Below are 15,032 nucleotides of genomic sequence, written 5' to 3' on the forward strand. Positions count from 1 at the left end.
CTGAAGTTTATTTCGCCACAATTTAAATTATAGGTGGCGCTTCTAGAAAGAACTTTCACGAGGAAACCAATAGAACCACTTTTGGAATCTCAAAATTTTATATTTACGGATTTATAAGCGTTTAAAGTTTCCAAATTTTGTCCGACCTTCCCTATTGACTCGATCCACTATGCGCCATTGCCACTTTTTCATTCATATGGACCATTGGCTCAAACAATGTTTCCCCTTCGAGTGGGAAATAACGGTAAAGAAATTGATTAGAGTAACCCTCAGATGCTCAAACCGGGTGGAGTTGGCCTGAGGCTTGCTAAAAACAAGTGCCCCGCGAGTTGTATGGGGCCGGTACATGCAAGGTTTGGATGAACGAATTTTTGCCAAAAGGAACCGTAGACGAGTGGGAAAGATGGGATGTGCTCGTTGAAACTGTATAAGAGGCAATGTTAAAGTGGGCGTGATTCCCTTTGGAGAAATGAAAAAGCGGGATTTTACATTCTAGTCATTGGCGCTTTATGATTCCCTTTCATTCTTACAGACCTCGACGAACGAGCACACCCCTTATTTCCCACCTGTCCTTGTATGGTTATAGTTTTATACCTATACACGGAAAAAAATTAAATGTTGATTTAGCATTTATACTGTTAAAAAGATGTCCGACAAGTTTTAAATGCTGATTTTACATTTTACAAATGCTAACGTAACTATGCCCTCTGCAAAACGAACAAATTTAACTGTTATATCAGCATTTTTGTAATGTTAAATCAGCATTTAAAACCTGTCGGACATCTTTTTAACAGTATAAATGCTAAATTAACATTTAATTTTTTTCCTTGTAGAACGATATAGGTCTAAATCCTAAAAGAAGAATCAAACGGCAAATTGGAAAAAAGAAAATAATTGAGTTCCCACACAGCCTAAGATAGGAGAAACGTATTCGGGTCCCGTTTTTGAACTTTTCTCCGAAGAAACTCCTAATTGACAGCATAGAGTGGAGCATTGCCAGTCTACGTAATGCGCCTTCAATTTTACAGATGCAACACGGTCATCCATCAAGCACGAATATTTGTATCTCTGCGCCGTCATCGACGCGCATCCTTTACCATGTTCTATTTCCAGAATATGTTTGTTTTTGTTTGTCTCATTCGAATTGATGCTTCAATGTAAACGTGAACAACGCAGCGGGACGATTGTTGAATCTTATTGCACAATTTTTCTAACATTTTATCGGCTTTATGAACACTTTTTTCTATGCAAATTAATTTTTTTTTCAAAAACCGATTATACAGTATAATCAATATATATAATTAGTATAATTGTATAATCGGTTTTTGAATTTTTTTTAAATTAAACCTTTTATACGAGTATACTAATGTACGATTATACTGTATAATCGGTTTTTGAAAAAAATGTAATTTGTATAGGAAAAAAAAGAGATTGTTGAATCGTTATCGAATGAACTTGTTCGATAAATCCCCACCTTGGTAATACTTTTCATCGATCAAGGTCATGCAATATCGATTCAACAATCGAGCCCCAGTTGACGCTAGGAAAGATGTAATCCGGTCTCGTTTTTAACTTTTCTCCCAAGTCTGACGAACATTTCATTGGTAGATAAAGCCAAGCATTGCGAGTTACCGTCTCACGCTACCGCGCCTTCAAATTTGCAGACGCAACAAGGAAATCCATCGAGCACGAATAGTTGTATCCCTACGCCGTCATCACTGCGCGTTGAGGTGTCTCTTGCTTTTGGAATTTGAGGAAAGTTGGGGTTAAGTTTGCTAACAATATGCTGTAACGTGCCCAAATCAATAATCATTTTGTAAAAAAAATCAATGGAGAATTTACATGCTCATTTCTTACTGCTTTATCTAAAATTTCTTACACAGCTGATTTCACAGTATCTTTTATAATTTTTTTCTAACATGGGAAATAGTGTAAAAATAGATTTAAAAGTGAAGAAATGCACCGTCTAGTGACGTCATCTGGTGACATTTTCCATTTAAACACATTTATTTTAGGAGATTAGATCATTTTGTCATATTTTCTCCAATAATTGATCAATTCATGAACCAAGAGTATCCTCGTGTTCAATTCACTCAGTAGTTTCCATTTGAACACGAAATTCATGCAATTTCAGACACCTGCAAATTCTCTTTTGGCTGAAAGGGTAGACGTAAAAGAAACAGTACCTTGACAATAGTTGTGACATGTCTATGATTTTCTTTGACGATTAGCTCCTAGAAACCTTAAGCCGGATCAAACGGACCAGACTAAATCTCTTTTGGAAGAGTTTTGAAAAGAGAGAGAGAGAGAGGGAGAGAGAGGGGGAGAGAGAGGGAGGGGGAGGGAGAGAGAGAGAGAGAGAGAGAGCGCAGACGCCAGTATGTTACCAAAAAGGTAAATTTTTTACCTTTAAAAGCATAGAAATAACCTTCATAATACTTTAGATACTCTGTATCAAGGCACTCGTTGAATTCTGGAAAATCTCATAGTTTATTTCGAATATGCTGCTAACGAAGGGACATAGGAGATTCATGAATTGACGGTTGTGATTTCGTAAAAGTTGAAATTTTATGATTCAATCTTTTACTGAATTTATAGGAACGAAATAAATATCTGTGGAGCCCCGATCTCCGATCGTCATCAATTGTTGCAGATTTCTGGATACGATGGATGAAAGTCAAAACACCACTCAACGACCCCCCCCCCCCCATTTTTCGGTCCCATTGTCAGCGTATGAACCAGCGAGCTAATTATTGAAGTTGGTGCACAACGAGGACAAAATAAAAATCCAGCGATTCTTTTGGATACAGAGGATGGTTGTTGTAGACTAAGGTTAAAAATGATGGACTGACTACACGGTCCTTCGTATAGGTTGCCGCTAGTTAGCCTATTACTTACCCCCCTATTTAATCATAAAAACTTGCTTCCATTGATAGGAGCTGTCCATTTTCTCTTTGTCTCTTTTGTCCATCGCTTTGTATATCAATTTCAATAATTAGCCAGCAGATATGACCATTATCTGGTGCAGAGGTGATTCTTCAAAATTGGCAACACTGATTTTCCTCCATTTATATTTATATCAACGGCAAAACGTGAATTATTGATTAATCGATATTTCCCCATATGAAGCTATGGTAAAGAATCGCTTATTCAGGTGTTCGTTGCAAACACCCTGTTTATCGATCGTTTTCCACAGGTTCAAATGGCAGAACAATCAATTTATTGCAAAGCACGTCACGTCGTTGATTTGAATATAGGTAAAACAATCGAATTTTGGCGAGGCAACATGCCTCACCTAAATCGATATTTTTAACGGAATTAAATGGAGGAAAAACAGAGTTGCAGCTTGCAACCGGCCAGCAGAAAACGCGCACTCGCGCCTACAAACCTAAGGGGATACTTCAAGCGTTGCACAGTGCGTGAAGTATCCATTTAGGTTTGTAGGCGCCAGTGCGCGTTGGGCTCCGGCAGCTCACCGCTCCACTCTTATAGGTTCAGATATCTAAATTAGGGAAGTCAGCGTTTTTTAACTTATGATTTTGAAACTTTTGCACACTCTGCATGGATTATCCTCATTTAAACTGATGAAAAAAAAATATGCATTCAAGGAAAATAAAATTTGGAAAATCAACTTGCAACTGCGCCACTGTGTGAGATTCAAAAAGGCGAAATTGGTTTAAGGAGGAAAATATTGGAAATCGTGAATCGGCTCGGCTCGAGTCAATCTACTCGGAAACGAAAACACACTTCAGGTTCAGTGACGTCTTCCGCGGATTCGGAAAAGAAATGTTGGGATGTATTCAATCACCTACGCACTTTCCACTGTCATCGTTGCGAATTCCAGCTTTTCATCTCTCGAGAGCACTTATTGACAGATCAAATATCGGGGAAATTTAACACAGAGTCAATCCAGACGTCTCTAGTCGTTCCCACGCTCGCGACAGATGAAAGGAAAATCAATCGCTCGAACTGCTCCGCTGATGAAAAACCGCGCATCAACGTCGCATTTCCTGTGGCAGTTACGCGCTCGTATCTAAGCGTGGCAGCTTGGATTTCAATTCCAACTCGTCTGTCGCACAATAGGGTGAATCAATAAGAGAAGCTGGTTATGATTGGAAACTTTAAAAGCACATATTTCACTGGAAAAAAAACACATTGGATCTAGAGTCCAGAGTCTCGAAAACATTGACAAGAAAAAATACTCTTGATTCAATCGGATTTTTGCTTGAATCAAAACGAAATCCGCTTAAATTAAGAGGCTTGGTTCTTCATTTAAGCTAGATTCTGATTGAATCAAGAGTACTTTTTCTTGTCGATGTTTTTAAAAGGCTGGACTCTAGATCCAATGTGTTCTTTTTTCCGGTGTTCCGATAATACAAAACGTAGGAATTCGAAAGAGTTTCTTTTGGTATTCTCGCGATACCTACTGGCTTCAAAAATCACTCCTTTTTTGTATTGTGACGAAATAAATAACATTTGCAGCATTAATCAAATTCTTGATATCCACCTTCGCTTACAGGCTCGATCTAAGTGCGACGACGCAATTGTCATGGTCATCCTCAATCCCGCGGTCCTTCTGAAGCTCGAGGCAACGCGCTCTTTTGACATAACAACGTAACTACAATACAAAACAAGCCCTGGCGTCCATATAAACATATCTGCTTCAGAGGACTCAAAATTGAGATGCATCATTTTCCTGGAAGGATGGGGACAACTCGAAGTGATTGCTTCGGAGACGCGGTTTTGGCGGTGTTGGCACCGCCAAAAAATTTCCATCCATTTCTTTTTTGGAAAAGAAATGGATGGAAATTTTTTGGCTGAGGAAAAATGACTTATGAGCGTACAAAATGTTGAGGACAACCCCGGAACGAGCCCACGTGTTCTGGAAAAATTCTGATTTTTCCCCATTACATTTTAAAAAAAATATTAGTTGTAATTCAATCCAACGTGCCAGAAAATTTCATGAAAAAAATTTCACAAATTTTCTCAAAAGTGAACATTCCTTCGTCGAGAAAGAGGGAAAAAGGGCGAAAAAATTACGTCATTTACTGCTTATACAATATCATCTATTCGCGATACTTTTTTTCTTGAATTTTGGCGAAAAATGCATTGAACGTGCGCAAAATCCTTTGACAGTCCCTCTTCTTGCTCATAAGGTGGGGACATGGTTTGATTAAGTGCCATTAAAAACAAGCTCAGTCAACTAATTAGCTCTTGTGAAGGCTCTGAACTTTCCGTGTCAATCTTTTGGGTCCCGAAGGTAAATTGCTCTAAAAACTTCTCCAATAGCGAAATTTCTCATCTCGGGATTAAATTATAGATTGGGATAGGCGTGTTCTTTGGCAGAGCGAATAGCTTCGGCGAAAGTTTGATTGCGCTCTTCCAGTCGCGTTGCGATGAATTTTCCAAGAATTGAGAAATCCTTCGTAGAAACGAAGTTTAAGGTTTTCAGTGCCCTTCAGATAGTGCAACTTTCTGTGAGATCTGTATCGAACCAAGTATATTATCATGATAATAATTACGAGGTAAAATACGGAACATTGTTGGGGTTAACATTCTATAGGACCTTAAAATCGTTTAGTTGTAAATTAATCGCGAAGTTGAACAATCTGAGAAGCATTTCAGAACATGTACGTTATTTGGCTCCATTCTCTGCCCGATGGAAAAACGCCGAAAAAACTTTCGTACTTTGCCAAATTTCTTTCGATAAAATATTAATGTTTGAAGAAAATTGACAATTCTTCTCTTAGAAATTATCAGAGACGTTAGATTTAATTGTAAATAAAAGTCTCTGAACAATGGGTAGACAAATATTCACAATAGTACCCCTGAAATTCTAATTTTATTGAAGGGAATTTGGTAACTTTTGAAGGCTTATACGGTATTTTACTTTTTGGCGGTAGAATTAGAGCATCACGCCGACGAGACGTTTAATTTTAAAGAAATTACTGATGATTGTGCAGATAGCCAACTGAATTAATCCAAGCTTAGTAATTGAACATGAAGAGAACACCATACTATAAATTATAAACTTTTCTTTTTAAACTAGAAAAATTGAACTCATATCAGATAATTCGCACGTGAAATATTTATTTTATTCATTGAAATACGGTTTTATGATCAAACATAGATAGCGATTCCGCATCACGTTAAGAGATTTTACGTCGAAAGAAGATGACTACAACTAAATTATAGAAACTTGTTGTATTATACTGTCCACACTTTATTACAGCACTTTTTGATTGATTTATCATATTTTTCTCAAAATACCCTATCATATCAATACAAATTCCAATTGACACTATGAATTCAAAACAGCCATGTGCCTTAATGAAATTCCGGTTCCAATACTAGCAAAATGTCGGGTCGGAAAGATACATATCTGCTTGAATTCTATGAAAATTGATTTTTATCAAATTATGTTTGCTACGATGACTTCCTAACCTGGGAAAAACATGCTCTTATTTTTAATTTTTGGTCTAGACGTTTGGAGGAATAACTAGGGGGCCAGACCCTGGCCTCTGCGCGACTCAACCCTCCGAGGGCGCCTAACTCTGTCTAGGGGTTGCTATACGGGCTCTCGTGAGGTAATCTAATGCAGAGAGCCTCATTTAGGGACTCGCTTCTTTCGATAGCCGCAAACATCAAGAAAATCATCTCGGAGAATCTTCAGAATGAGATTTAACAACAAAGAAAATTTACGTCGTTTAAATGGGAGGATTCACAACTTTATCACGTATATAACAATTTATTCATAATTTCAGAATCTAAAATAGAGCTGGCTTATCCAGGGAATACCCGTCGATAGCTGTAAAATTCATGAAAAACGGTCCTGTTGAACGATGGAATGAAATGTGAACATAAGATGGCGAGGAAAAAAGTCTTGGGGGTTTATCCTCTAATGTAGTGCTATTCCAATTGTTGGATGATATGGGCACACCAATTAATTGGCTGTATTTCTGTCAAACAGAACTATGTGCATTAAGGCATGAACCCTGAGACCCATAAGAATATATTCATAACATGGCTCACTTCATAATGCACATAGTTTCGTTTGGCAGAAATACGTCCAATTGTAGTAGTACCGCAACATTTGGGTCAATAACCTACTTTATTGGGGTACTATACTGTCGTGGTATGGAAAAACGCCGTATGAGCCTTCAGGCGTTGCCTAATTTCCTCTGGTAAATCACTTATTTTCAGGAGAATTGTTGAGTGTTTTTCTGCCAATTTCTCTGATAATTTTGTTTGTAATTTGATCTAAAGTGTCTGAAAATTTCAAGGAAAAATATTCATAATTTTTCTAAAAAATAAACATTTCATCAAAGGAAAGGCAACTCTCGAATGTTCATACGGTGTTCTTCCCTAGCGCGGCAATATTCTACGTTTATTGGAAATGTCCATTTCGTCCAACAACCTCGTGCTCTTTTTTTTTGGGGGGGTGGGGGTAGAAAGCTTACAGTAATTATATCGTGTCAAAATCATCACAAAAATTCGAATATATACGCTTGTAAAGAGGATGAACATGAGACCGGATCCTCTCTGCACCGACTTTGCTCTTCTTTAGCGAGGCAGTGTTGATTTACTTTAAAAATGGTAATAGTCCTAAGGGTATGAGAATATCCTGCAGGTGTCTGCACCTGAACTGTGAACATGTCTGCCATCCAGCACAACCAAGCGCACCCGTACAATATTCCTCGGCTTATGACAATAGTGACACATCGCGTCCTTCGGTTCCATGCAATGGTGCGCGCTCTGATCATTTATCCTGATCAATGGACCACTAGACAAGGTACGAATTTGAGCAATCTGATACATGTTTCTTAACCAGAATTTTACGTAGAACACGATTCACACTACGAAAATTACCGAAATCAACTTCTAACAAGATATTAACGTTTTTATTTCGCACTGATTACGAGGAATTTGAACTGCCCGCTCACAAGAAACTCAAAGCTCTACGTGAGTCAAATCGCGCACTACAACGGTTTCAGCAAGCTTCTCAATCGAGCAATGTTCATTTTCCACCATGTGTTGTTCAAACTATTGGTAATTTGCTATAGCTGAGCCAAAGTGTCAAGATTAAAGTTGAAGATGTTTACATCGCAGAGACTGTCATGATAAACATTTAGCGCGCGATGTGAATCACGTAGAGCATTGAGTTTTCATGAGCGGGTGGTTTGAATTCACGCATCAAGAATCATTAAATATCTTCGTCAGGAGTTGATTTTGGTAATTTTCGTTGTGCGTATCGTGTTTTACGTGAAATTTTGGTTGAGAAACATGTATCAGAATGCTGAAATTCGTACCTTGTCTAGTGGTCCATTCCTTGAATTCATTAAGCGCTTCCTGACAGGTTGCATTCGCAGTAATCTCATTGAATCCCGGCAAAGATCTCGTCACGGATATTTTCAAATTGCACGAGTCCAAATTGTTGAGTTCTACCAACTTATTCCGTATCTCTTGCTCCCGAGGGTGCATCTGGACAAAAATTGAGACGGTGTAATTCGCTCTATCGCGACAATAATAATATGAAACTAGTTATTTATTTATTTATTTTATTATATCATTACTATATTATCATATATATATATCATATTATATTATATTATAATTATTATTTTATCATTTTTTTATTTATATGATTTTAAGTTCTTTAGATCTAGTGATTTCTAGACTTTTTGAAATGTATGATCCACACAGGTTTTTTTATAATTTTAGACTTAACTGATTCCCTGGCTGTTTTCTTAATTTTGTTTTTGATTGTTTCTGAATTTTGGTGTTTCAATTCTTCTACTACTTGTTTGGACATTTATTTATCATCCTTTTTAACCAAAGAATTTATCAATTTCTATCTTTAAAATACAATAAAAGTTAGAGTAGTTCTATTTATTTCCCTATTTCTTTTAATTTTGCTTATTAATGTTTTGGGTTTGATTCCTTATGTTTTTTTCTTGTTCTGCTCACTTTGTATTTTTTATGAGATATCTCTCTATCTTTAGATATTAAGGAACGACATAAGAGGACCTACTATTTTTTTACTGATTATTTTGTGCCGCAGACGGTTATTTTAGCTCCTCCCTTCAAAAATGTTACGATAGCACAGGTGAACATTTAGTAAGAGGATTCGTTCCATCCAACCCTTTCGGACTAGAATGCTGCACGATATTCAACATGGCTGATACTTCCGCGCGAAAATCGCAAGGAAACACCATGGTATTTATCAACGCAAGGAAAATGTGATCATAAACATGTTTGATAAAATCCCATCTCATCAAGTGTCTTTTGGCGGGTCGCGTTGGTCATGTTTCTTTGTTACACTGTTCTTATTGCGTAGCAACCTACAGCGTAAGAGTTGGGTGGAGCGAATTCTCTTACGAAATGTTCACCTGTGCCGTCTTATCATTAGTAGGAAGCCTCAAAAAACGCATTTATTTCACGCCGAGATGATTTCCTTATGAATCAATAAAGAAAATAATGTTTGGTTAAAGAAGGAAATATGTTAATATAAAAAGAAAAGTCAATTCCATCAAGCAGAAATCCGCTTTCATTCAGCTATTTTATTTTTTCAAAGTAAAATCTTCTTGACGGCATATTCAAGAATGTTTCTGACTAAATGGAGTCTTTTTTTCTCTAATGAAATTCAAAAAGTATGCTAAACGTCATTAAATACGGATACTTGCACTTCGAGAGTTTTTGGTCTACCGCTCTCTTTTCGTGCCGTAGTATCTTGATTTATCTTGCGAGGAAAGCTACGTAAACGTACTCTGAAAGGATGCTTGTCATTCTTAATATGTTGGAGCGCCTTCACTTTCGTATGATACTGTGCAACACCTCTGTTGTGAAATAGTTGCTTGAGGCGCTGTGGTACGCTGCGGCGCGGCGGGCGGGCAGCCAGCAGGAAACGCGCATTGGCGCCAGTGGCGCCTACAAACCTAAAGGGACACTTCAAGCATTGCACAATGCGTGAAGTATCCCTGTAGGTTTGTAGGCACCAGTGCGCGTTTGGCACCGGCAGCACGCTGCTCCACTCTGTTAGGCTCTAATATTTAGACTCGCGAAGTCAGCGTCTTTCAACTCATGATTTTGAAATGTTTCCACACTCTGCATGAATTATCTTCATTTAAATTGATGGAAAAAAATATATACTAAAGTTTATTGTGAGGTCGGGAGTGTATTTCAAACCATCCTGGTGCGCTCATGGTGATTTTTGAGCCATTTTCTATCAGAAAAACTCTTCTCAACTCTTCTTGCTCAGCTGAAGTTTGCAACAGGCCCATTCTCAAGAGAGAAAATTCGTGCTCGGGTGAGCTATTTCTCTCCATAACGATTTATCAGCGTTTTGGTAAATTTTGATCGCACGTTGTAGAAATAACCGACACTTTTGTGAAAACATCTTGTGCGTCAAACCGCTATACATTTCGTGAAAATTGAAGATCACTCACCGGTGCCATGGCCTCAATGAAGTACCAATGAAAGGAGGCAAAGAACACTGAAATGCAAAGTAGATCCATCGCTGGCTTGTAACCGAGCACCTAGTATTCGATCTAGTGTCAATTTTGCGTGCAACTTTTGCATGACTGTGCAATAGAATGGCGCCTTTTGCAAATTTTACTGAGATTGACAATCAATACGATCAATCACGAACAGCCCACCGAGCACGATTCGGGTATGTTGATTCAACTGATCCATGAAAATCACAATTTTTTTTTTTATTCCTTTTTGTGCGTACACGGAAGGAGATTCTGCATTATTAACGCACCCGGGCATAGAAAGAGGGGGGAGGGGGTGTCACAGTGTAAATAGCTAATTTTTCAAAGTAAAATACACCAAATGTAGCCTTGCAGTTGTTGAATCAGTTGCGATTCGTATGCAATTGAAAACTGATGATATTCATAAAACATAGTTCAAGATAATATATTTAGATGCATGTCAAGGCCCAAGGGCATGGTCTTCATTTTTTTTAAAGCACATTCTAAAGGCTATGATGATTAGCGCTTTGGCTGCAGTATTGAGATGTCCCTTCCAGATTGTGACGCCAGACAACAGCATTTCTTTTTTTTTTATTTAATCGAAACAAAAACCGATATCGTGTTGCTTGATATACATGATATCGAGAGTGTGTCCCTTTCTTTTCAGTCGAGATATTAGGTATAGTCTGAAGCCAATCTCTGCGGAGCCGATCAACGCAGCTTACTTAAGTCAAAACATTTCGGAAAACATTTATAATGTAGTGAAAAAATTGAATACATGTATTGGTAGTAATAATACTGTTCATTTTAAAGTGGTCTCCTAATGGCACTAGTAAAGAATAAAGTGACGTTAAGCCGCATCCCGAATTTTAAACACGTGTTGTGTGTTTGTGGATATAATTAGCTTGAACATTATCATAACGAAACTTACTTCCGGTAAATTGGTCCTAACGTTTTTACAGCCTGCAGAATATTGTGCGGGCAGTTGTGCTTCTTAAGTTAACGCTGCGTTTACATTTTACTGTGCTTCTTTTTTCCGTAAAATTGAAAAGAGCTGGACTTCTAAAACTGTAAAATTTCCCTTTTTATACAGGAAATTGCTTTTTCAGGTCCTACGCGATCTTTAACAGTATAACAGGAATGTAAAAAAAGTTCATGTTTATGTGCGTATGTATATTTGTTTGCATTTTTACAATGTAAAACTTCTCAATGAAAGTTATGCTTTTAATGCTTTCTCGGGGCTGAGCGTGGGTAAGTTGCGTTGATCGCAGGATCGTGGTTTAATGCTTGATTCTTGTAAGTTAGCTAAAAATAATAAGATCCATCCATTCAGCAACTTTCACGTTCAATATGAACTGCGTTATCGCGCTTTGAAAAATTCGGTTTGTAACGTCATCCACCGTTGTAGACCGATTTTTTCGAAGCACGATATCTCGGTTAATATTGAACATAGAGAGTTGTTTTTTGGGCGAATGTTATTATATTTCGCTTCACTACAAGAATCAAGCATCACAACACAGGTCTGTAACCAGCGCAACTGACCCATTAAAAATTGGAATGCTAGCCGCCACGGCCCTTGTAGGACAGGATGACATCCGAAAGATGTTTTCTCCGGTAGCCTGGCCGGTTGGATGTGACGACCCAACAATTGAACGAACATCCGTAACGAGCCTTTCCGAGTGTTTCACATTCGACTGGTCCTGCTGGTTCCATGCAATGGTGGGCGTGCTGATCGTTGACCTGAACCAATTCCTTGAACGTATCTAGCGCATTCTGACAGTTTTCTATAGCAAGGCTCTCGCTGAAACCCGGATGAGATCTGGTGTCACTTATCTTCAATTTGCAAGGGTCTGCTTCGTCATACTCATCCATTTTGTCCCTCAGACTCCGCTCGTCGTTCTGATCTAGGCGAAAATCAAATCGATCCATGGATAAATCGATTCATCGATAGCTCAGATCGCAACCGTGGTCGTTCATTAAATATCCTCTTTTTTAAGGAGGCATTGTGTTGTCTTTATATTGTGATTAAAGGAGTAGTGACGATGTATTGATTGTTCTGCCATTTAAACCTATGGTAAAGAATCGATTACTAATGCGTTCGCTGCGAACATCCTGTTTGTCGATCCTTTTCCATAGGTTTAAATGGCGTAACAATTGATACGCCATATCGATATATATCGCAATGCCACTGTAAGTCTCAAGTAAATTCAGCGGTGTGACGTTAGAAATGGTAAAGAAAACTTGAAAAAAATTATTATGATTTAACATAATTAAAAAGACGAAAGAAAAAATATTGCGTGGGTTGTAAATTTTAAAATCCAAAAACGAGGCCAGATTACGTCCTTCCTTGTTTGGCTGTGGTGCTCACGTTGCTCTTGAAGCTCCACCACGAATACGACAAACGAAAAACGCAACGTGGAAATACACGTAGAGCATGGTGTAAAGGATGCACGTCAAAAACGGCGTGGAGATACAAATATTCGTACATGATGGATGTCCGTGTTGCATCTGCGAAATTGAAGGCGCGAGGCATAAATTCGAAATGCATTCGAGATTTTGACAATGCGGTGTCGCTAAGATGCTTGGGAAAAATGTCAAATAACGAGGCCCGCATACGTCTGTCTTATTTTCAGCTGACGCCTAATTTTTTCTCTTTTTCTTTTTAATTTGACGTTTGATTATTTTTTACGATAAAAGTTTAGACCTTTCTTGAAAACTTGTTTGTACCGGCACCATTCAGCCCGCGAGTCATGTGTTTTTCGCAAGCTTCAGGTCAATCTGGCCCAGCTTGGGCATCTAAGAGTTCAACATTTTATTTCAAGTAACTAATTTATTTACTAGAAAAAATTGCCTGCTGAGAGAGTAAATATTCACTTTGACGAGGGATTTTAAACACGTGTAAAGCGGACAGCGCAAATAATGCATTTAGGAATATCATTTGATCAAATGGACCGCGTTAAGCAGAGAGGAACTAAGTCCTATCGGTTATTGCCGAATGTAATTGGGCAATTTAATTTTTAACATGCAAACGGTTGTGCGGATTTCCGTGCAAAGTTCGGTGAATTTTCTCCAACGTACGGAGCATTTTTTTTTTTTTTAAATTGTAAAATAAACCCGCTGAAACGTTCTCTTGTCAAAATATAGATTATCCAATTAAATTTTGCAATAGCTGATGTCACCTGGTTCCTTTCTGCTAAACTCGGTCCATATAAGCTAAACGTGATTTTTGTTTATTTTACCTGCTGAAATTCGAGTCAGTCGACTGAGTTTCTTGAATGAAAAAGATTCAGATCTCAAAGTGCAAAATGCGAAGAAAATTTTAAAAACTAAAAATCACTCACCGGCGCGACTGTGAGGTTCGCGAGGAACGGGACAAAGAATAAAACGGCATTAAATATACGCATTTCAAGAGGCCCGTCCTCAAAACGGAATCCCGTTTCGATAGACTTGTGTGTGAAAAACTTGGAACTCTCTTCGTAAAGGTGGAATTTGCAGTGCTCATCAGCGACTGAGGATCACAGTATCCATCGATAAAAGTGTATTTTAAATCGATGGATGATTGCATTACAAATAACATACACGGGTATCATGACCCCTTTAAGCATGAGCTCAGCATTTAAAATATTGATTCAGATGTGGCCCGAAAAAAGAATCCATCGAGATTTGTGGAAAAAAAGACCTACTGCCGTATCTCGTTATAGAAGTTCTCGAAATAATATTTTTTTTTTTTTCCGGAAACAAAGTTAATTTTTTCAAGTCGTGGCCAGTCATTTCGCTCTAACGGTGTGTGTCCGTAACACGGCGGGTAAGATTCTGTTTTTTTTTTTGGGGGGGGGGGGCGGAAAGTGTGACATCACCTGGATATAAAATGTTATTTTATAACTTATGAGTTGCACTTGACAAGTTTCAAAGCGTCCATCGAATTTTACGTAACATTTTGATAAGGCAACGTGCAAACAGTGATCCTTAATCCCGGACCATGTCTCATAGTGGTTTCCTTTACGAAAGAACGTAACTTCATTTCAGTGTCGCCAAATGTCCTCTCGCAAATTGCCAATTTTTACCAGGAAAATTTTGGATAATCTAAACTGAAATTGTCACAGATTTTTTTTTTATGATCTGCATGCAAACATCAGAAATATTTTGAATCGAAATTGCACAGGTATATTGTAAAAAGTTGAATTATTTGAGTCAATTTTGGAACCTTGAAATGGAATTACGATTCTCCGTTCGGGAATCGACGTTGTGTTCTGCCGTGCTAAGGAAAAACGCCGTATGAACCTTCAGGTCTTGCAAAATTTCCTTTGATAAAACACGAATTTCCTGGTAAACTTATGAATATTTTTCTGCCACTTTTTCAGATAATTTTGTTCGCAATGTCACCTAAAGCTCCTGAAACTTTCAAAGCAAAACTTTCATACAAAATAAACATTTCATCGAAGGAAATTTGGCAACTCTCAAATGCTCACACGCCGTTTTTCCTTAGCGTGGCAGTGTTCCATTCTTAATCCTGGCACCGGCTATGAGCATGAGAATAAACACACCCTGTTTTAATTCCGC

General features: G+C 38.1%; 1 protein-coding gene across 2 annotated transcripts in view; it reads right to left on the reverse strand.

Moving 5' to 3' along the window:
- The window catches only part of Calx (sodium/calcium exchanger 3), a 161,473-nt gene that overhangs the window by 9,326 nt on the left and 137,115 nt on the right, over window positions 1-15,032 (reverse strand). Inside the window, exon 7 of one of the 2 annotated variants that reach the window (XM_072301234.1) lies at window positions 11,962-12,371. The exons of the other annotated variant lie outside the window; for it this stretch is intronic. Within the exon in view, the coding sequence (XP_072157335.1) occupies window positions 12,337-12,371 (35 nt within the window). The 3' untranslated portion in view covers window positions 11,962-12,336. Of the gene's footprint in view, window positions 1-11,961; window positions 12,372-15,032 lie in introns of those variants that run through there. 2 annotated transcript variants of the gene reach the window in all.

The sequence above is a fragment of the Bemisia tabaci genome, chromosome 6 (genome assembly GCF_918797505.1).
Source record: "Bemisia tabaci chromosome 6, PGI_BMITA_v3".
NCBI classification, from domain to species: Eukaryota; Metazoa; Arthropoda; class Insecta; order Hemiptera; family Aleyrodidae; genus Bemisia; species Bemisia tabaci.